Source organism: Anopheles darlingi, chromosome 3 (assembly GCF_943734745.1).
Source record: "Anopheles darlingi chromosome 3, idAnoDarlMG_H_01, whole genome shotgun sequence".
Taxonomy (NCBI): Eukaryota; Metazoa; Arthropoda; class Insecta; order Diptera; family Culicidae; genus Anopheles; species Anopheles darlingi.
In genome coordinates this window covers 63,922,854-63,945,702 of record NC_064875.1, presented here as the reverse complement: position 1 = coordinate 63,945,702, position 22,849 = coordinate 63,922,854, and the positions used below count along the sequence as shown (strand labels likewise).

The 22,849-nt window shown below is 49.9% G+C and overlaps 4 protein-coding genes across 12 annotated transcripts; 1 reads left to right on the top strand and 3 right to left on the bottom strand.

The window, feature by feature from the left end:
• Positions 1-99: 99 nt before the first annotated feature.
• LOC125954440 (kinesin-like protein subito) lies at positions 100-2,145 on the bottom strand. Its single transcript, XM_049684794.1, has 3 exons — positions 577-2,145; positions 314-503; positions 100-252 (listed from the first exon to the last, which is right to left on the bottom strand). Exons 1-3 carry the CDS (start codon positions 2,085-2,087, stop codon positions 100-102), a joined length of 1,854 nt encoding a protein of 617 aa, XP_049540751.1. The 5' UTR covers positions 2,088-2,145.
• Positions 2,146-2,397: 252 nt separating this feature from the next.
• On the top strand, positions 2,398-12,219 carry LOC125954402 (AT-rich interactive domain-containing protein 2). Of its 3 annotated transcripts, none has more exons than XM_049684664.1 (9): positions 2,398-2,802; positions 2,882-2,975; positions 3,052-5,184; positions 5,570-6,262; positions 6,709-7,230; positions 8,014-11,169; positions 11,236-11,598; positions 11,690-11,781; positions 11,870-12,219. In XM_049684664.1, the coding sequence occupies exons 1-9, from the start codon at positions 2,522-2,524 to the stop codon at positions 11,982-11,984; spliced, it is 7,449 nt and encodes a 2,482-aa protein (XP_049540621.1). In that variant the 5' UTR covers positions 2,398-2,521; the 3' UTR covers positions 11,985-12,219. The 3 variants fall into 3 exon arrangements, with proteins under 3 accessions (XP_049540621.1, XP_049540620.1, XP_049540622.1); XM_049684663.1 differs by having other exon boundaries at positions 6,709-7,239; XM_049684665.1 differs by lacking the exon at positions 5,570-6,262 and having other exon boundaries at positions 6,709-7,239.
• An 800-nt stretch (positions 12,220-13,019) lies between these two features.
• Positions 13,020-13,618, bottom strand: LOC125954534 (uncharacterized). The gene is made up of 2 exons (XM_049684928.1): positions 13,540-13,618; positions 13,020-13,434 (listed from the first exon to the last, which is right to left on the bottom strand). Exons 1-2 carry the CDS (start codon positions 13,544-13,546, stop codon positions 13,145-13,147), a joined length of 297 nt encoding a protein of 98 aa, XP_049540885.1. The 5' UTR covers positions 13,547-13,618; the 3' UTR covers positions 13,020-13,144.
• Positions 13,619-14,885: 1,267 nt separating this feature from the next.
• Positions 14,886-22,750, bottom strand: LOC125954420 (integral membrane protein GPR155). 7 transcript variants are annotated; one of them, XM_049684757.1, is made up of 8 exons: positions 22,637-22,750; positions 21,196-21,816; positions 18,777-19,066; positions 18,547-18,689; positions 17,646-18,155; positions 17,148-17,579; positions 15,998-17,073; positions 14,886-15,927 (listed from the first exon to the last, which is right to left on the bottom strand). In XM_049684757.1, the coding sequence occupies exons 2-8, from the start codon at positions 21,486-21,488 to the stop codon at positions 15,726-15,728; spliced, it is 2,946 nt and encodes a 981-aa protein (XP_049540714.1). In that variant the 5' UTR covers positions 21,489-21,816; positions 22,637-22,750; the 3' UTR covers positions 14,886-15,725. The 7 variants fall into 7 exon arrangements, with proteins under 7 accessions (XP_049540714.1, XP_049540717.1, XP_049540715.1 ...); XM_049684760.1 differs by lacking the exon at positions 22,637-22,750 and adding an exon at positions 22,532-22,586; XM_049684758.1 differs by lacking the exon at positions 22,637-22,750 and adding an exon at positions 22,466-22,561.
• Positions 22,751-22,849: the final 99 nt, after the last annotated feature.

The following is a 22,849-nucleotide window of genomic DNA, read 5'->3' as shown; positions in this document are numbered from 1 at the left end:
ATGTTGGTTTGTTCTTGTTACCGAAACACCCAGAACGGAATTGGAATTTATTTACATAACCATACAATTACAATAGAACATAATAAGGCCACGGAATCATTACAAGGACAATCGACGCTTTCCCTTGCTTAGCCGAAGCAGGTTTATCTCTTCTTCGTAGGCCTTCAGCTTGTTTTCATCCTCTTCCAGTTCGTCCTCCAGCTCCTGTATCTCTCGCTCCTTCGATTCCAGTTTTCTTTGTAGCACAATCAGCTGAAATGTGCAAGAGAAGCGCTATGAAAACCCTGAGCTATGTATTCGTTTTGGCGTTTACCTGTTGTTTGTACGGCAGTATGGCCAACTGTTTGGCACTCTCGATGCGCTGCTGATAGGAATCTTCCATCTTATCAAACTGCACCTTAAAGTTATCAGTCAGCTCGTTACGCAGTTGATACTCCTGAATGAAAAGTGTTTTTTTGCTATGCTCCAACTGGTCCCGCAACTGTTGGACCTCTAGCTTTAACCTAAACGGCAAGAGGACAAAATACATATTAAAACCGGGACGAATTAGGGCGGTGGGAAAAAGCAAAAACTTACGCTTCGTTCTCGCGCACCAGGAGATCAGGCGCGGATGTAGGAAGGAAGGAGTACCGTGTGCTTTCCGCGCCGTTGTTTGGCATCTTCGATGGCTTGCGAATCACGATTTGCTTGGCGATGGACGAAAAGTTAAGCACGTTGATGTTCTCGTCGTAGAACTCATCGGTGGGATGCACATTGACGATCATCGTCATCGGTTCCTTGCCCAGCAAGGCCGATTGAATGATCATCGTCAATTTTGAATCACGCACCGGCACCAGATCGTGCACTTTCCGCGGTTTTTGATTCCTGTGCACTGTCTCAAGACAGCGGCCAAGCACCAGCAACGAGTTATTGATCTTCTGGGCCTCTTTCAGCCGATTCGCCATGGTGCCGGTCTTCTTTTGGCGCTCCGATCCGGCCAAATCACAAAACTTGTACACGGACTGCGAAATCTGCTGCATCGCTAAGGAGTGCGTAATGACGTTCATGGTGAAGATGCTGTGCGATCGACTAGAGTTGCAGTTCACATCGGTCGAGCCATACGTTGCGCTCTGCAGCCCGTACTCGAGCAGATTGTACGCCTCTTCTTTGGTGCTGGCGTACAGTGTCGAAAGACCCTTGATGTACGCGTTTCCCTCGTTCGCCAGCACCTTCAATGGTTTACGCTTCGCGCAAGCTTCATCCAAATTCAACAGATCGTACACGTTCTCATTATAGATCTCTACGAAGGAAATCCATATGAATACGCGCCTATCGCCCAGTTCCAGTGGCTGGAACTGCTGCTGACTCTGAATGACTTGGCTAATCTGTTCGTGCGAATCAGACCTCAGCATGTCCTTGATGGTGGCCACTTTGTATTTTTCCTCTATCATCTCTCCGTCGCTCAGCGGGCACAGTTGCATGCCTTCCATCTTCAACATCGGTTCGCTCGAGACGTGTCCCCGCAGCTCCTCGTAAATTTGCTCGATCGACCGTGGCACGATACCCGGTTGCTCAGCATTCCCCAGCAGGGTGTACGTTTTGCCCGACCCGGACGTCCCGTATGTCAGGATGGTAGCACCCGGTTCCCCCGAGGTCAGCCGGATCGTTGGCCGGATGCAGGAATCGTACACCTCCGCCTGCGATACGTGATCGTCGAAAACGTTGCTAAACGTGAAGTGCTTTTCAGAGGAGGCACCGGGCTGGTTTTCTCCGGCACATTTCACGACCAGTGTGCTGCTGTCCCGGATTTTCAGGTTACAGTTGTGGCTCTGGGAGTACGGCCGTAGCCGCAGGCACACTTTCACCGTTTCTTCATCCTTCGTGGCGGGCAATTCCGCAGGCAGTTCATCGAATTGGTCGTCTTCGGATCTGTAACTAGTCGACGGCGATTCCTCTTCCTCCTTCTCGAACGCTTCCTCCAGCGCAACCCGCGATTGCCGTTCGGCCAGCAACGAGTCCCAGCTGGTGCCTTTAGTGGGCCGCGGTCGGCGTAGGCGATCAACGCTGTTTTCCGGGGCTTCCAAGTACGACGGCTTTGCACGCTTCATCTCGAGTTTTTCACTTGTTTTCGCTTGTTTTACGCTGAAAATGGAGCGGATCGCTTGAGCGGTTTTTTGGCGGTTAGTTTTCTTTTCGAAGTTCCCTATTAACAAAAGCTATGAACTGCTGCCTCTTCGCGTAAAGCGGCCCCTAACGGGCCAGTTTTCTGAATTTGCGTACACAAGGGCCCCCTGAAAGCCCCTTAGTGGCCCCTTAAACATACCTATTGCTAATAGGGTTTGACGTTTGTGACAGCCGCTGTGTGTGCGTGTGTGCGTGTGTGTGTCGCTTGGCTTGCGTCTTCTTTGTGGCGTTCCAAAATCCGCGAGTTTTTGAGGAAAAATCGGGATTTCAAGTGGCCACAGATCGGTGGAAAAGGTATTTCCGCTGTGTTTGAGCAGTGTCCTTCCGGTGGTGGATGGCAAAAACGTAAGCGCGAGCGATGATGGAAGGTGTGAAAATAGAGCGAATCCTGGCAAACGCCGCGGATGACAGCAGCAACACGAACGATGCCGCCAGCATGATCAACGCGAACGCAACCGGCAATCCGGTAACATCCGGAGGGGTAACCTCCCTGATCATGGTGCCGTTTACTCCTAGCACCCCCGGGAAGGAATCCGTTAGACCGCAGAATGTGCGGCGCTCGGCACCGGCCAAACCGACGTTCGAGAAAGACAAATACAGCTTTCTGTGCGATCTGCAGATGTTCCACGACAAGAATGGGTACGTCCGGTACCGGTCGCTGGACCGGGAAGATGGGGACAGGTAGTTTTCAGAGTTTTTTTTGCTTCTCACATTGCAGGACACCATACACGAAACTTCCCAAAATTAGCGGCCGTGAAGTCGATCTACACAAACTGTACTCGGTCGTTATCAGTCGCGGTGGATGGATGAAGGTAAGCAAACAGTCACGCCACCGTATGTCATGGTTAGCAAAGGTAGTAAACATTTTCTTTCCCGCCCTTTCGATAGGTTAATGCCCGGGAAGATTGGGACGAGGTGATCGAAGAACTGGAGCTACCGATGCGCTGCGTAAACAATGAGATCGCCTTGAAGCAGATCTACATTCGTTTCCTGGATCGGTACGAACGCGTCAATTTTCATGGCGAGGATAAGGATCCGGCCGAAGATGAGGATGACGAGAAGCGGCTACATCGGCGGTGGTCCGTTCGGGCACTACATTCAATGCCGAGCGTTTACAACCATCACCAGCACAACGTGCCGGATGCGTTACGATCGTCGCTTAAGCTGTCGGACGATCTGTACCGTGCTTCGGAGTACGATAAGTTGATCCTATCCCTGCTATCGCCCCTACCGAACGAGCAGGACTTTGCGATCAACGTGTGCACGCTGATGTCGAACGAGAACAAACACACGCTGCACATTGATCGCTGCCCACGGCTAGTGTACGCACTGTTGGCGCACGCCGGCGTCTTCAATCACTTCACGCTACGCGATACGTTCAATGAGTACTACTCAAACATCCGCAAGAACTCGTTGCAGCGCTTCTGGAAGGAATGTTTGTTCGAAAAGCCACAAGTGCTTGAGCTGTCGCTGGAGGATTGTTTCGCCAAGATGGGCACCGATCCGAGTGCGCTCATTGCCAGCATCTACCACGATGAGGAGGAACTGGAAAGAGAGAAAGCGGAATACGCCGATGATGCGCTGGATTCGGGTGGCGACCAGAATGATGGCCGAAGTCGCTTAAGCATGGCCACGTTGCGTACCTTTCTCAGCCTTGGCACGGGTCTGGGCACAAACGATTACATCGGCCAGCGAGTACTTCAAATTGCAGCAATCTTTCGTAATCTAAGCTTTAACGAGGAAAACCTATCTCTACTTGGCCGCAACCGCACCTTTGTCCGGTTTCTCATCATGTGCGCCAATGCGCGCTGGAACAATCTACACCACATGGGCCTCGATATGCTCGGTAACATTGCCCACGATATCGACTTGAACGATCCTCAGTCGGACGAGGTGACGCGTTGCCTGCTGTCCACTCTCTCGGAGGGACTGGAAGGTGCCGATCGCGGTGTAATCATCAGCTGTCTCGAGGTGCTGAGTAAAATCGCACAGAAAGAATCCAACGAGGACACCCTGAATCGGTGCCTAAACCAGGAGCTGTACAATCAAATCACACTTTTTCTCTGTCTGAACGACATTATGCTGCTACTGTATACGCTCGAGTGTATCTATTCGCTGACCTCGATGGGCGAAAAGCCCTGCCACGCGATCATGCACATCCGGGGCGTACTGGAGACGCTGGTTTCGCTCGTGACGGTCGAAGCACAAAGCTACGGCCCCGATGCTTGCATTCTGATGCGAGTGGTAGAAACCATTCCGGGCAATATTGCTACCGGCCAGCAGCAGGCACCGTATCACGGAACCGCGGTACCCGGTTCAGCTACCACGATGGCCCAGCTTACCGTGCACAAGGATCCACCGCATGGAACCCCTGCTACCGGTGTCCCATACCCGACACAGGAAACTCCAAAACATCATATGGTCAACAGCAATAATCCGTTGGTAGCTGCTGCTGCTGCCGGTAACAAACCGATGCCCGCGCTATCGATACCATCGGTTCCGCAGCAACAACAGCCAGCACAACCAACGAACAACCAACAGACGATGGTGGCTACCAACTCTCGTCCACCAGCAGCCAATTCACCGCAAACCGGCAACGTGCTAGTGCAACGAACGGAAGCAAACACGGCTGCTATCGTGCAATCCCCTGGCCAGTCCACGATCGTGAACAACACCAGCTCGCTAGCTGCCAAACACTTTCAGCAGCAGCAGGTACTGGAGAGCGAACAGTTTGCGAGCGCCTGGCTGAAGGCAACGTTCGAGCTGCATTCCGCTCCAGCCATTCGCACCGATCAGCAGGAGGTGTACAAGCTGTACATGGCAACGAATGCAAAGCTCGGACGGAAGGTGATCGTACCGGTGCCTCACTTTCCGCGCTGCGTCCGTGGCGTATTCGGTGCGACCGTTGGTCCGGTCCAATTCAAGATCGAGCAAAATGGTATCGAATCTATCAGTACTTTCTACGAGGGTCTAAAGATGCGCGCCAAACCCTTACCGATCGTACACAAGGGTACAGTACTGGTGAGTATCGATTGTTCGCTTGCCGCGATCCATTTTCTCAATTTTTTAGATGAAGGCATAAAGCCTTTCGAATAACAGAACCAGCCTTTTAATGATCATTCCATGCTAATAGAGCTCCTACAGATGGGATCGCTCCGGTCTGCAAAGCAATAACTATTGTGTGTTTGTGTGTGGACGTTAACATCAACGATCATAACTCAGTTCTGAGGCCCTGACAATCGGCAGCATCAACCAGTGCTGTCTTGTCATCAATTTTCAAACAATAGGAGGGATTGTATCGTTGATCTTTAACGTGCATCTCGGGTTGCTGACACTAGTCATCATCTTGCGTATAAAGGGGCTAACAAAGATTGTTTCATTCGAATATATTAAACATTCCTTCTAGACACCGAATATAGAGTACGTAACGGCACCTAGCTCCAATTCCAACAGTACACCTACACAGTGTAAACCAGCAACAGCAGCAGCACCTATCGATCCGCCGGCAGGACCAGTGATGAACAACATTTCGATGGTCACTAGCAGCAGTGCAACCACAACCACTGTTACCATTGCCTCCCTCGGCACTAACCAGCAACAGGCAACAATCATCAGCAAACCGTTCGCAAACGTTGGCACTACGTCCACCACGTCATCCGCTACCTCACTCGCTACACTCTCCACTGCGATCACATTCGAACCTACAGCAAGTGGTGGCCGTTCATCGTTTGGATCGCCTGTTGTCTTTTCCACCGCTAAAGGACAGCCATCACTGCCAATGCCATCGCTTACCTTCACAACACCCTCGAGCTTTGCTGCGATCCGTACGTCATCCGTCATAGCGTCAACTCAGGCTGCGATAACACCAGTTTGTCAGTCAACCGTTTCTGTAGTTCCAAAGGGAACCCCTATGGTGTCCGGAGCGACGAAAACAACGCAACTATCAAAGCACCTAGTTCCTTTCAGTGCCGGACAGGCGACAGTAACGGTGACATCCGGAACCGGCAACAAACCGCAGCAGCAACAGCCACAGCTGCTCGTAACTCAACTTGGGGGCAAAAGTGTGGTTTTCAATCAGGCAGCAGCATCAACCGGTGGTGTAAGAGAACTCAAATCATCTCCTTTCTCCGCTTGAGTCCCCCTTCCTTCCTCCTTGAACATCAAGCTCACATCCTTCTCCTTATGTTGGTCCTCGTTTTGGTTTTGCAATCGTTTGTAGCGTATCCGTTGTGCCAGAGTGTCAGCGCAAGAATGCTATGAAGGCCGCGAAAAATGGTTCCCGTTGCTTTTCTGTTTGCCGTTGCGTTTGCTGTTTTCTTTAACCATTTCCCGCTGCTTTTCTGGTTCTGTTGACGTACGCTTTGTGTTAGGTTCGATGTTTGAGCTTTCGGTTTTTGTTTGCCAGCCTTTTTTTCGTTGTCGATCCTTTGATTACGAATGTAGATCCAGTGTTTTTGTTATGCAGCCAAATCGATTGCGATTCATCCATCTAACAACCCTCATTATGGGTTTCATTCGCTCCTCTTCCAATATTTATACCTCTAGCACCAGAATCAGTATCTACCGACGACACCATCCTCGCCTTTGCTACAGCAGGTGCTTAGTGGCGATCAGAAGAGCAATGTTATCGTAGTCAACCAGACAACCATTTCACCGCAACCGCAGGCCAGCACCAGTGTCCTTCAACATCCGCAACAGAGCGGACAAGTAGTACAGCACCAACAGCAGCAGCAACAACAGCAACATCAGCTTCAGCAGCAGCATCTTGGACCAGCCCATCATCAGACTACCGGAGGTAACGGTACGACCACGATCATGAACCAGTCGGGCACGATCTCCTCAACCACGACCAATCCGTCCGCGCTCATCAAGAGCCTGCTAGCGAACAAGGTAACGACGAGCGCGGTCACCGAAAGCACGTTCGCATCCGCCGTCGCCCCTGCCGCTGCTGCTGCTGCCGTCGCCGCCGCTGCCGCTACTTCCAGTAGTTTGTCCACTAGCAACATAACCACCACTAGCATCAGCCAACCTCCTACTACCAATTGTTTGATTGCACCGAATGTGAATGTGCGTCAGGTAACCGTAATGCGACAATCTATTGCCTTCCGTTTGGAGCTAGGTCGACGGTATAGATAGCGGAGTGAACGAGAGCGTGAACAAACTCGTGCTTGTTTGTGTGGAGGCGCATGGTCGTCCATTTGTCTCGCGAAACCAACCACCCATATATCTTTGATTGAGGGTCAATTTGAACTGAGTTAAAGTGCTAATCAGCACTAATATTATTGAATGATCTTTGAGAATTCCGATGCTTAGATTCATCATTCGTCTTGATCGCATAAATTCCTCTGGGTTATTTGGTTCCGTTGCAAACTAAACGTGATCACTGACGCCTGTGTGTGTTGTGTGCATTAGTTTCTAATTAATTTTACAATAGAAGTACAGTCGGAGTGATATGCTATTGTTATTGCTCTGTGTGAAACACTAAATCTATTACTACTTCAAATGTAATACTTAAACCGAGCAACCAAACTAGTCGTGTGCAAGCATGCTCCCGCCCTTACAACTAACCAGTATCTTATTCCGTTTGTTTTTTCCCCTTTTTCGACGAAAGCTTAAATTGCATAACCAATTATAGACGATTTCGTCATAGAAGAAGCTAATCACTATTCTAGGAAAAATGTGTTACTCTATATTTGTACTTGTTCCGTTTGTGCTTGAGATTGTGTGTACGCGCGTGAGTGTGTTTTAGCTAGGAAAAGTAAATTTGTAAAGCCATGGCCATTCCCATGGCTTCACTAGCGACTCTTACAATAATGGTAATGCATGAACACCATACTGTTACGATTGCAGGTTGTCCAAAGACAGCAGCTGATGAAACAAAAGCAGCTGATTGATCAAAAACTACCGATCGGAACGAACCAAGCGTCGGTGGTGGTCACATCGAACAATCCACACAATCTGACCAACATTAAGGTAGGCAACTCGACCATCTCCATCAAACCGGGTACGCTGCCAACGAACACTGTCATCACGGCGACCAACCCGCACGAAGCGCTCAATGCACCGCCACCATTAGCCCCGCTTAGCCAACCGTTGGGTGGCCAAGGTACGATAATCAAAACCATCACCCCTGCAGACACAACGGCTCAGTTGCACCAGCAGAAGTTGCTTCCCAACAAAGTGCTATCGGAGCTGCTGGAGAAGAAACCGGGCGAAATCATTATCGCCGGTGAGACGACAATCAAGCGAAAGATTGATAACGATGTGTCGATCGAACCGCCGGTCAAGCGCATGGAAGTGCAAATGCAGAGCGATGGCAAGCTAAAGGCAGCTGATCTGTATGCCGAACTGGCCGGTTCCATATTAGCAGGCGAGGAGCTGGAGGATGCAGATGCACGATCGGCACGAGAGGCCGAACAGCAGAAACAGCAGAAGCTTCAACAGCTCCAACAGCAGCAACAGCAGCAGCAGCAACAACAACAACAACTGCTACAGCAGCAGCAGCAGCAGCAGCAGCAACAGTTACAACAACAACAACAAATACAACAGCAAATCCAGCAGCAGCAACAACAACAACTGCTACAGCAGCAGCAGCAACAACAGCAACAGCAATTTTTACAGCAACAATTACAACAGCAGCAACAACAACAGCAACAGCAGCAACAACAACAGCAGCAGCAAGTGATTTCCGTTCCAGTACCATTACAACGCCAAATTATAGTCACTCCGAGCAGCAGTAACCAGCAGATGATCATATCCGCACAACCTTCCGTGGTTAGCACGCATCCGCAGCAGCAACACCTGACAACGCAGACGACGGCAACGATCAAAACAGACACCGGTTACCAAACCGTTCCGATTATCTTGCAGCATAATCCATCAGGAATGGGGCCAGGATCGCTGCAGATTCAGAAAGCGACGACAGCACCAGGCGGGGCGATTGTTCAACCAGCTATAATGGCACCTCAAGCATCAGCACCTACGCAGTACATACTGGCCACCAATCAGCAAGGTCAAACGTACGTCGTGGCCCAACAACCGCAGCAAGTTCAGCCACAGCTTCAGCAAACCGTGCTGCTCGCCCAAGCACCTACCCCACAGCATCAAATCGTTGCCCAGCAACAGCACGGTACACAGCAAAAGACAATCATTATCGTACAGCAACCGCAGCAACAACCGCAGCAACAGCAGCAGCAGCAACAACCAACGGTCGTAAACCAGCAAACGCTCCAAGCCCAACAGATAGCTGCCCTTCAGGCACAGACCTCCGGAACGCAAAAAATTTTTGTAAATCAGCAAGGGCAACAAATTCTAATGACACAGCTACCACGCCAAGTTATCGTCAGCCATGCCGGTGTTGGTGTCCCATCATCGGCGGGTAACACTGCTGGTACGGCCATTTTTACCTCGGCCGCGCTATCGTCGCATCTTTCGGTCGCACCAACAACATCTACGGCCGCTATGCTGTCGGCAGGTGTCGCATCATCGCCTGGCAGCAGCACCATTATTGAAAAGAAGCCGATCTACTTCACGACCAATGCTCAGGGTAATACGATTAGCTTCGAAGGACCACCGCAGCAGTTGCAGGTCCAAGCGACGGCCGGCGGACAGCTCCAGCTGAAACCATTCGGACAGGGAACACAGGTCGTTAGTGCCGCAGGCCATATAATACAACAATCTGCCCTCGGCAGTTCTACGGGCGGGCAACAGACGATACAATTCATCCAGCAAGCAATGCCTTCTCAGCAGCAGCAACAGCAACCGACACAACAGATCGTGTTTCAATCACAGTCCGCAACCGGTCCGGCACAGATCATACAACAACAGATCATCCAACCAGCCCCCGGTCAACAGGCGCAACAGATCGTACAGAAAGTGCTCCAGCAGCAGTTAGTACAAGCGGGCAAACCGAACCAAACGCAGATAATAACGGTACAGAAGCAACAGCAACCACTGCAGCCACAGCAACACCAACAACAGCAATCCGTATCAATTGTGCAGCAACAAACAGGCATTTCCATCCAGCGACAACCAACGGGTACTATGCTTCCGACTAAAACGGTTACACTGCCTACTACGCCGAAAGGGCAGATCATACAAGTTGTACAACAGAAGCTGACGAACCCTGCTACGACCGTTCAACAGCATCAATTGCAACAGCAGCAGCATCAATTGCAACAGCAACAGCAACAGCAACAGCAACAGCAACAGCAACAGCAACAACAACAGCAACAGCAACAGCAACAGCAACAGCAACAGCAACAGCAACAGCAACAGCAACAGCAACAGCAACAGCAACAGCAACAACAACAGCAACAGCAGCAACATCAACAGCAGCCACAGCAGCAGCAGCAGCATACTATGATAGTTCAACCTCGGGCTATCCTACCGCCCGTCCCACAGTCGACTACGATCACACAAACGATGGTAGTACCGGTGAGTGGTTCGAGTGGAGCACCGACGCCAACACCGGCACCAATTCAATCGATTTCGGTAACACCGATTCAAACGCCAGCACCACCAGCCACAGCTGTCATACCGGTCACTGGTGCCCCTGCTACATCAGCACCAGTGACAACTGCTCCGCAACCACAGCCAACGCGAACGCCACCAGCAACCGCCCCTGTACAACAAGCTGCGCAGCAACCAACGGCCCCCACCACACCAGTACCCGCTGGCAGTGCCTCACCAGGTGTAACGACAATCGTTAGCGCCACACCCGGCATCCAGATGATTCCTCCGCCGGACGAGCTGAAACACGTCGAAGCGGAGGATGTGGATCCAAGCTGGCCCTGGGTTTGCGATTGGCGTGGCTGCCCGAGGAAGAAGTTCGCATCGGCGGCGGAAGTGTTCCGGCATGCTTGTAACGTGCATTGCCCTAGCAACGTTGATATCAGCGCCGACATCTACTGCCAATGGGGTCCGGGACCTACCTTGTGTGACAATTTACCTCGTAAGCGCTTCTCGCTGATGACGCACATTCAGGATCGCCATTGCACCATAGAGGTATGACGTTGGACATCTGTTGCCTTCCAAACTGCTCCCTGCTAATCTTTAATGTATTTCGTTTAGGCTTTCAAAGCGGCCGCTCAACGTAGGATTGCTGGAGGTACACCAGCAACTGCTCAACCGTATCCCGTTACACTGATTCGTCATACGGGAACCGGTACAGGAAGCACGACTAACCGTGGCTCATCAGCAAGCAGTGCCACGATAGCTAGTCCAACCGGCAGTCCGGGTGGTGGAAGAGGATCACCAGCGCCTGCCACGTGTACGAAGATTGATACCTCTGGCGGAACGGGTGGGAATGGTGAGGCGGGAAGCTCATCGGGAAATGGCAACAGTGGTCCAGGATTGCTTTCTGCTGCCGGACCGGCCGCCCTACATGCCATCAAGCGTCACACTATGGATTACGTCAATTCGAAAGAATTGCAGGTAAGAATGATCAGACAGATCAGGATCGCATCGTGGCACGAACAGAAATTTCCTCATTTTATCATCTTCAACTTTTTGTTTACCACTACAGGATGAAATGGAGGGTCCGGTGACGAAAAGTATTCGGCTAACATCCGCCCTGATTTTGCGTAATCTCTGCGTGTACAGCAGTTCGGCCAAGAGGTAAGGATCTTCTAGATATCGAACACGAAAGCAAAGTATCGCCACCTATGTATCATTAATGCGAATGTATACTATTATCACGCTTTAGGCTTCTGCGATCGTACGAAGGGCACCTGGCCGGAGTAGCCCTGAGTAATGTCGAGTCGGGTCGAACAGTGGCGCAGCTGCTGTTCGAAATCAACGATACACAACCGAATTATTGAGCTGAGATGATCGCTTGTTATTTGCGCATGCATTTTGACTTTTCCTTTCAATTTTTTGACTTTCTTCTGCATTTCGTCACTTCAACAACACACGCCTTACTGTACTGGGATGCATTACTATCCATTCCTTTTTGTTCTTTTGACTATCTGTTTGATTTTGTAACTGTACATAACATCAGGAAAGACTATAAATAAAGTTTAGTAAGCAGAAGTGAGTTTCGTAAAATGACCAACTTACCGAACACGAAAAAAAAGAGTGACCTACGGTAACGCCTACCAACCGGAACAATGAAGATCCATATGTCGTAACAGCTCATAACGGTGAGAATGATATGATTCAGCAGTATCTCGGCGCATTATCAATCCGTGGGAGGTCTTGTGAAATTATCTATCGCAATCGCTTCAATCATTCGCTGGCAGTTGGACTTGGAGGGGTGGCAGAATACAGCATAAAAATAACTCGTATGTTTCGGCGTCAAGTATCGAGTGAAGTTATGTGGCATAAAAGTGGTGATATCAACAGTCACTTACATGCGTACACTATCGTTCGTTTCGCGTCAACGGTGAGACAATCAACAGGTTGTCTCGCGATATCTGAAGGTACGCCGCTAGAGGCTTCTACTCATGCACTAAGTTCTCTGTCCGGGTTGACACCAACGCCAACGATAACATCCGAAAACATGGCCAACAACTCATCAGATCTGCCATTTCGGACATCATCAAATGTCTTTTTCGACATCATACACGCGGCGCAGTTCCTTATCTTACGACAGTGCTTTCGTAGAATGCCCTCTTTGTGAAGAATTCAGCATTTGGAGTATGGCCGTCCTGTAAAGCGGTTGAAATGTAGACACCTTATGGTTTTCTGTGTAATCATTTTCCTCAGCAGGCTGATTTACTCCAAAGTGAAACCACGTCCAACAAATCCAAGGGACGCCAATATTTGAACAACAGAAAGCACACAGAGGGATTACTATTGACACTCTACTTCTTACTCTCGCTAGCTAAGATTCCCAAGCCTTTATTGTCGGTGATCGGGTACAGGCTGACTCGGTTTGGCTCGCGACCCATCGCTAGGTTGTGAGCATCATCCGTGACAACATAGGATCGCTTCCGCTGTCTGGCTTCTCATTGGGCGCTTCCAGCAACCGTGGGCAGGCTTACAGACGGCTCGGAGGCTTACAGGTCGGGGTCCACTCCCAGTCGAACCAGTTGATGCAGGTGCGCGTGTTGGAATCGAACATACCCTCGGTCGGGCAGCGACGGTAAGCGGCCGGGGTGCCACTCGTCTCGCACTCCCAGTAGGCGGTCGGGTCCCAGTTATTACGCCACAGACGCTGTGTCGTCTCGGCAGCATTGCAGAGCGGCTGTCCATCGGTATCATCGCGAACGCAGCCATTTTGGGCAGATGCGAGCGCCAGGAACATGACGACGAGCAACATCAGTACGGCTGCCGAGATCAAGTCAGGATAAAGCGAGGATCAGTTTCCTTTTCCATAACTCCCGCTCCTTTCGGCGCGCGCTGTGCGCCAATGACAAACTTGTGGAGCCTTACCTTTCATGATGGCGACTGTTGAAGGTGTGTTTCACTTTCGTTTGATTATTCCGATGGTGCGTTGCTCTTTCGAGGTGCTACAAACGATTGATACTGACCTCATTCCGAACCAGGAACAACGTTATATACCAAGAATCGAGCCAGCGACACTCGGTGGCCCTGCTTGCACCCTCCTTTGCCCTGAACCTTCGTCGTGGTCCGTGGTATCAGCCAGCATGCAGACGGCCCTCACCTTTCATCGATAAGATAGAATGCAAGATATTTCGCAAGTGATAAAACCATCGCGAACCACAAAGATCGAACCACGACAATACCGGCTACTAGAACGCGATAACTGGAACCGAATGGCCAGGATCGGATGGGCCCAAGAACCAACCGATCGCACCGTCACTGCCCAAAAGGTGCGATGACGCGATACTGATGACCTTAGTAGCAGGTAGCAGTACACCTTTGTGTTCACTCCTCAACCACCCGGGACATGGCGGCTGTCGGATTGTTTGTTTCTGTTTTGTGTTTTGCGCAGAAATATTTCCACCGGAAATGTTACCTTCATGCGCCGCCGACGCCGGATCGTGGCGATAGCGGCTTGGTCACTGATGATCACCGATAGAAATCAGCTTGTAGGGTGCTTGTAAAGCATCGGTAGGCAGCAGGTTCTAACCGAAAAACTCTCCATGACGATCGCCGGACCAAAATGGAAAGCGTGCGGACATGCTTTTTGAAGGTTCCTTTCTTTCTTTTTTGCATCACATTGCATCTCCGGCGCCAATCAGTCAGTAGAGAAAGAAGGCTGGATGAGTGTGAGCGGCGGTAAAAAGTGACCTAAAAGATTGCCATCCTTTGATATTTGAGTATGTACATGCCATGTGGGGGTAAGACGGTTGCATACTTTTGCGTTTTATATCGCAATTTCGATATTCTGCAAGATAAGGTCACTGATTCACTGATCTAATCAGCAATCATATTCCAGGTTATGGCAGTACGGCCATTAGTGACGGTGTCTATGCGGCATCATATTTGGCCAGCGGAAACGGTAACAGTACTATCTCTATGGTTTTATAGCTGGTAGTTTAGACAGGAGAGTCTACAAATCAAATTCGCGGATACCCAAGTATAACTACGTGTATCCTTATCTTTTTCTCGTTTGACCATCAAAACAGAAACACATGCGTTATTCAAAATCGAAGTGGATCGAATTATATTGCATTATCGAGCGATGTAGCAATTAACTTATACTTACTCATAAATCAGCTCAATCACTGCACGATAAGAACACGATCGTTAAAATCGGTTCTTCAGGGTTGGGGTTCAGATACTGAATACCGATCATAAAAGTAAGAGCTCACACGCTCAGTAAAACACACCTTCTTTGCCTTCATCTAGACCATCGCCTAGGAACTGATATATTTACAGAATAATTTACAACTACAATAAATATGAAGATTGCATCTTGACATAACTTTCAGCCTTAACGCTCCCGCAATCCCTTCTGCCACTTTCCCCGCTATTCATTAGTTGTGCCTAGCGGATCATATTCCGTTTGCTTACTTTACTAGCATTCGTTGCCACGCGTAATACTCATTTGTAACGGCGTCTATTTGGTCGGCCGACGTTTGGTGTGTTAGTTCTCACGAGTATTCCTGACCCTCTTGCAATAGCAAAAGCCAAAACTCATTTCACCTTACTCCTTCCTTGAGATGCCTATACCATCGATCCATCCGATGAGGATCAATTGTGGGACCCGCTTCCTCTCTATCACATATTACGTGAGTGAGCAGAAATCAGTTTTGGTTTTGATTTCGTATACTGCGCTAAAGCGATCATCAGTAAAATACGCGATCTTTCTCTAAAAACCAACTAAACAACTATTCAACATTATTCCTGGAGGTCTCACACTCTGTCAAATGATAAAACTGTCCAGCTCAACTGCCGTCAATCGTTCTGCTTAGGGCGGCTGGTTGACTGTTGATCAGCAAAAAGCAGATGGCCCGCATTTCGCGGCACCAGCAGCGAGAATCCTCTACACCATTCCCGTTATCGCTGCAAGAGATCAGTAAAATCAATACGGCCCCTCTGCTGTGGGAGCTTCAGGCGCGCGTGCAGTGATAGTGGCTGCTAGGAATGGTCAGAGGACCCATCACTTCAATTTGACCCACAACTGCAGCAGCTTACAGCGCACGAGTTCCTTACAATCGTTCACAGAACGTGTACAGCAGGTTACGATCGTGAAAGTGGTACACGTTGTTGATGTGTCGCAGAACACGACCATCAATCAAGCGACGAGCGTAGTGCGTTGCGTCGGCCCGGTCTTTTGCCAAACCAACCTCCAGCAGCCAATCGACAAACACCGTTCCGTAGAATACTCTCCGATACACCTTGATACGCCACCTAAAGAAAAAGGACAAGAATCGCGATTAGTAAAGATCATAAGATGGCCACCCATGCTACCATCGCTTACCGAATGTCCTTGGCGATAGCCTTGCGGCACCGTTCGAGGTGGTGCGTCGTAAACTGATCACACACGTGGCGCGTCTCTACACTGAGATCACTCCAGATGGGCAGCTGCAGCAGATTAGCACCGTACCATACCTTGCGCCAGAACTTCATCATCGGTAGCAGCAGCTCACTAGTGTCAGTGATGAAGACGGCCAGCACGATGATGCACTGGCCAAAGTTGAGGAATGCATCGAGGAACGTCAGCTCTACATAGATCCCCGACATGCCCTCCATGATGAGCGTCCAGACGGAGAGCGAAAGGCCGACGAACATGGAGCAAAGGAGCAATATCAGAAGCACCATGTGACGCAGGATTTGCTGCTGATCTTCGGTTTTGTCGAACTCGAGCGGTTCCAATCCATCATTCGCCTGTTCGCGGTAGCGTTCGATCAACGATTGGCATTGCTGCTTCGCTGCCGCCGGACAGTTGAACGACGCAGAGCAAAGGCCGTTGGTCGGGGACTCGGGTGAGCCACAGCCCGCGATGTCATCGTTATTGATACTCCTCGTAATCGCCAGATCTTCAATGTCCACTACCGTTCTTACGTTCGAGGAGGTATTACTGCAGCATCCTTGGCCACCATTGGAACCGCAGCCTGTCTTCGAAGGGCCATCTCCACTACCACCATTATTTCCATTGCATCCTGATGTAGCACCAACGCGACCATTCGCAGAGAGGATCTCATCATCACTAGAAGTGACGGATGTGCGCCGCCGATGTACTCCCGTTCCGGTACTCGAAGCTCCCAACAAATTCACGGCTGACCCAGAAGCCAGCGTACTAGTGTCTGCATCCGGTGAGGAGACTTCCCGTGATAGGGTCATGTAGCGTTCGTGGCGCTTCTTAAAGCGTTGATGCAATATCAAACAACCGACTGTCACTATGAAACACATGACGAGAAGGAACACGGCAATGGCCGCTTGTGCGTTACCGTACTGAAAGCTCGGGTTCCGTTTCTCCGTGGGTTTAATATTGGTTCCGTCCAGAAAGCAAAGCAACGATACCATCAATGTCGGCAAGCCCCAAGCAACAGCAATCTGTGGAGCGGAAATGAAATATTAATAACTTCCGTATTCCTGTAGCTCAATGCGTACCGTCACCGGACACTCACAAAGATGGGCCACAGTTTGAGCACGAAGCACAGACTTCGACACTGCAGCAACAGTATCGTTATAGCCAGAAAGGCCGTCCACAGACGACTGCTGTAGCAACCGATGGTGAAGAAGTAAAACTGAAGGTACATTTTCCACAGGCTATCCTGCTCCAGCGTAGACCACAGAATAACGCCAACATTGCAGATGAGCTGCGAGATCAGCAGACAACACGTGATACGATGCGGCATCCGTTTCACTTTGCGCGTCAACGCAAATAGCAACAACGTCCACACACCGGCTACCATCGCAACGATGCTGATGTCGAATGAGAACTTGTCCAGCTCCTGCAGATAATCGGCGGGAGTTAGGTTCGTAATGGTGATCATTTTTGCCGAAATGAACATCAACGGTGCACTGATGAACGTCGACGCTACCATGCTGCTGGCAATCTGTGGCAAGCGATAGAAAGACGAGGTCAAATCAAGCAACGCGCTAACTTATTCAACTAATCCTACCAGGTCCACATCTCGATTGTACTGTGAAGCGATGACAAACACACCGGGTGCGGCCGGAAATGTTCCATACAGGAACCCGAACGTACTAAGATCAGTTGTCTCGGTAAAGTTAGCGCCCGCATTCATGATGTTGACCGTTTGGCGTGTTACCAGTGGAAAGACCAGCAGCTTCACAAGGATCAGTATGCCGGGCAGGATGAGGCCCGGTCCTTGCAGGGTCGAAGCTTTGCCTACCATCCGCAGGCCGAGAAGAAAGAGGGCCGTGGCGGAGAAGGAGTTGCCCAACGACCGTAGTACACTCGACAGGTACACCGGTAGTCCGTTGGGGAAGATCTGACCGCCGATCACACCGAGCAGCGTCATTAACAGGATCGGATTGAAGAAGATCGATTCGATGGTTTTAATCACAACCAGTGCCTTGCCCTTGAGGATTTTACGGCGATTTTGAGCGGCCAGCTCCGGGCACGTTGGCACTGGTGGACGGCTGCTTTCATCCGGTGCCGAAGTCGCCTACACAGAATGAAAGAAAAAAATTGAATGTAAATTACCCTATAATCCATCGTATTCGAGCCAGCTTGTACTGAATTTTACTTCATACAATGTTCTCTAATCTACTGATGGCTAATGTGCCTTAAGTAAAAACATTTATCACGTTTGTTCAAAAAATTGTCGCTCATCTGTAATCGGTCAATGGGTTGGCTGACAAAAAAAAAGGAAACCGTTTGCAAACCAACAATGACCGGTAGTCGCAAATGATCATGTACATGTAGCAATTACTTCGGTGGGGGATTGTGGAATAAATTGCAAACCCCTTCATTATCAGGCTTGTCCGGTCAAGCCCAGTCCTCAATAGTCGCGATCATCAGCACTTGCGCCCCACTCACCACGATGCTGCACTTACACTGTTGAGTTCATTTTTCTCCTTGATTTTGGAAATCTCCATCAGCACGAAGCCGATTGGGTTGAGGATAGCCAGCGAGATCGGCGCCAGCAGATAAATGTAGGATGCGTACTCGGGATGCAGTTTCAAGTACAGAGCCGACACTGCAATAATACGCAAAAGAAGGAGAAATGGATTAATTAAAAACGGACACGGGTGCTAGCGGGCACCCGGGTGCACTATTCACTTACCGATGGGATAGCCGATCGCAAAGTCATTGCTTTGAGTGCAGAAGATGGCCAGAAGGCCAGCCCGGCCATAGTTGACGGGTCGTGCCACCAGCAGCGAGATGATGACCACCGCACCGAACACGATCGTCTTCGCGATCAGTATCGACAGCAGGAAGTTCCAGTTCACGGTACTCCAGTCGAGTTCGGCCAGCGATAGAAAAATGACCGACGGAAGTGCGAACGTTCCGACGAACGTGTTCAGACCCTTCGCCTCGAAGTTGCTGATGATGTTGAGCCGACCTGCCAGATAGCTACGCGATTCATTTGAGGGAGGGGGGGGGGGATTTGGAGGATGAAAGATGAAGCAAATTGGTGATTAGAATTAATTATTAATTAATCAATTAAGGCAAGAATCCATGCCTATCAATTGGCGTGATCAGCTTTCATCAAGCATGGCAGAATATTTGTTATCTTCGCTTCAATTCAACCAAAACAGGGTTTCTTCACACCCTCTTGGGCACACAGTAACTTGATAGCTTGAATGGATTCACTTAAATCAACTGGTTACTCGATGTACCGCAATCAATGCTTAACAGAGCAATTAACGTTGATAAGAAGGTTACGAGTCTCTTATCGAAACACTAGATCTCTGTTAGTTGAAGCTACAGGCCATTCAATTCATCATTCATCGACATTCAATTCTACAGGTGCGATCGCATGCGGTGTTCCAACAGGCACGCAAAATACGGTACACAGCTCAGCTCAATGTCAATGTAGCGTGAACCCTGCCGTTCAAGGAAGCCCCACAAAACACCATCGAAATGGCGACATAAGAACCAATGTAACAGGCAACAGTACCCCTTTGGCGTACGATATGCCATGCCCCGTTCGTTCACGGTATGATTCACATGGCGACAGCGGAACTGCGGCGAGACAACATCGTCGTCGTCGTCGTCGTCTGCTTTGGCAGTATTATGCATTGAAACATTGAATCCAGGCGACACTCGGTCGCTCTTGCAACAACACGCCGCCGTTAGCAGCGCGTCATGCCGCGAAGTCAAGGGAAGAAGTGGATTGATTGCCCTAATTGAAACCGTATGCCTTCCAGCATTACCCTGGCGGTGGAGTACTGCCGCTTCCTCGGTCGGTGCTTCGGTAGTAAACGGTTGGTCCTTGGTTCTGTGACTCACTCCGGAGCAGACCCCAAGGCAAGTTAGTGTCCGGCTGTGGCTGACTGATGGGATATTCCATCCATCTTCTTCCGCGCCAAAAGCCGATTAACCGCCAAACGTTCACCCGGGGGGGTTGCAACCATGAAAGAGATCGTTGACCTATATCTGACGATCTGCCGATTGCAAAACAACTACATCCTTTTTATCCTCCTAAGCCTGATCGACATCGTGTGGTTCGGCGTAATAACTCACTACAGAAGAGAAAGCACTAAGTTGAACATCACGCGTGCTCGACGGCATATCATTACTCATCCAAACAATGGCTGCTAACGAGCAGCTAAGTCAACTGGACAAAATATGTTAATTCTATACGCTACGACGAATACGATTTGCATACTTCTCACGAAAATGTCATCCATTTACTAAGTCTGTCAGCATCTCCATCACCATCATCATCATCATCATCATCGTCATGTGTGATTAGGAGCTAGTAATTTCAATAATCTAGCTCCAGCAATCAAGCAACAATCGATGTCCTCTCGTCTTATCATCGCAATGTGAAGCCCATCATCAAGCCATCGAGAAACTTTATATCCAGGAATTCCAACGGTCGGAAAATGCTTATCCCACGGGATGGGGAAAATGAAGACTGATGACGTGCAAAAATGCGGCTTCACCGGCACCCGTTCATCGACAATGACCAGGCATCGTGTTGTGCACTATGGTCTGGGTTGAAAATTACACAGAACGACCTATTGGTGGCGGTTCTTGTTAGCAAAAAACCGTACCATATCCAGCGCGCGTTCACACAATCGAGAGCTGATTGTGCAAAAATGCGATGGTTGGCTATCGGTTTTGTGGAGCATTCGAGTGTAACTTTTGTCGTTTATCAAAAGCATGGAACGGTATCATACTTTAGTGAGATATATTCAAATAACTGACCATCACTCGGTGTCTAGAATTGGTTATGACCATCCGATGCAGTCAAGTACTCCCAACAGTGGGTCTCGAAGCAATCGTATTCCCGCAATGTTCAATCGATTCTAAATTCCATCTTCACCCATTCACCCATGGGAAGGACGACATTTTCCAGCACAATTTTCCGTCGCCAACGAGACGGTCGACAGCCTGTATGACGCAAAGCAGACGCCTTGCGATGAATACTACATGAATAAGAATAGTGGTAATGCCGGATCGATTATCCTGATCAAAGCACTCGTAGCCTGCCCGCCTGCCTGCCTGCCTGCCCATAGTTTCCCTCTACTCACCCGCAAATGATGATGGCAAAGCACTGGATGAGCGCCGGATAGAGATTATCCATCGAGATCGTGGGCGTGTTGTCGCCGTTGTCGGCGTCGTCCTGCGAGGGATTGTGGAAATCACCGTCGTTGTTGGTACTGCCGCTACTACTGCTACTAGTGCTGACGTTGTATGTGGCGGCGGTGGCCAACGTACTACTGGCGAGGAGCAGAAGCACAGCCAGCGGTAAGCTGTTGTTGCCGCCGGTGGTGGTCGCGTTCAAGTGACGCACCAGCAGCCGCCGTTTCGCTGTTTGCTCCATTTTACGGAATTGTTTGTACTTCGTGTCACCGAACACAACAAACTTAACACAAAGCGCCGCGCTACGCTAATTTGTCCCACTCGTTCGCCCCGTTCAGATCCCCAGAAGAGTGTTACTTTCAATGGGCCCCCTCTTCGTTAAGGTTTATCGCAACTTGAGTTCTTACACCACAAACGGGGTTTTTGTGGGGCGTTTTCTTGTCTCTGGAGTGCAAGCCACTTCGTCTCTGCCTCCTTGCCCCTCATTGTTCTCCCGAGACGCTCGTTACACTACTATTTTCACTCGCTTCTCCGCGAAACCTCCGGTAGTCGGAGCATCTTGGCTGGAGCTGTTAGAAAAGAAAAGAAATCAAAATTATATCACTCGCGGCGCCATGCGATTGCACAACATTATATCACACGCGGCTATGCTAACTACGCTTTCCAACTCCAACACTCTCTTGGAGACGGTTTAACGAATTCAATCAATGCTGCTCCGGTGACTATGCTCAATTTTTAACTCGTATTAGGCGACGGTGGACAAACGTGCGATACAAACTCGCTTGAGACACACGGACAGGCTGGCTGTTATCAGGCTGCTCCGAAGGGTGAAGCGAATTTGTTGCTTTAACGCCCGCGTATTATCGATGCGCGAGTGGCGACCGTACGACGTTTACTGATCCGCAAACCCCTTTTGCCACCGGTAGTAGACCATCTCGCCAATCTGTGCACCCCGCGATTGACCACTTGCCCCTTTCGCTGAACCTTCTGGAAGTTCCGGTCACACAAAATCAGCACATCATCGCGCACGTCAGTAGGAGCTTCCCAAAACTGGGCAAGGTAAACTAGATCGCTGGATTTTCGCGCTGCGTTCAACAACGGTGGCTATCGCGAGATCATTTCGTCGGCCTTGAAACACACTCGCCATACACGTAGCCGCCCGCAGCTGGTCTCGGAAGGGCGAACCGTTCACCGCGCCCCTTACCTCCCCTCACTTACTTAGAATTAAACACTCGCGCGGTCTGGCGCCAAGAGAAACAGCTGATCAATCCCACGGACACGGACCACATTTAACGCGTGTGCGTATGACGCCCCCACACCGTCACCAACGCCATCGTGGCTCGCAAGAAACCTGAGACCACGGCGCAATCATCTGCTAATAATAATTACCGTCTGGGGCTCGCGAGATGGACGAAATTGCGAAAATATTGCACAACAGAATCGATTGATTGTCGTCGCGAGAAGTGGTGGCAGTTCGCCGGTCGACCTGTAGAGGGCGCTGTCAACTATTCGAGCAGTTGAATTTCTGCTCGAATGTTTTCAAATTTCGTTCCTAACAGTGATGGCCGATAAAATAGAAGTATATCGTCCAGAAGAAAGCAA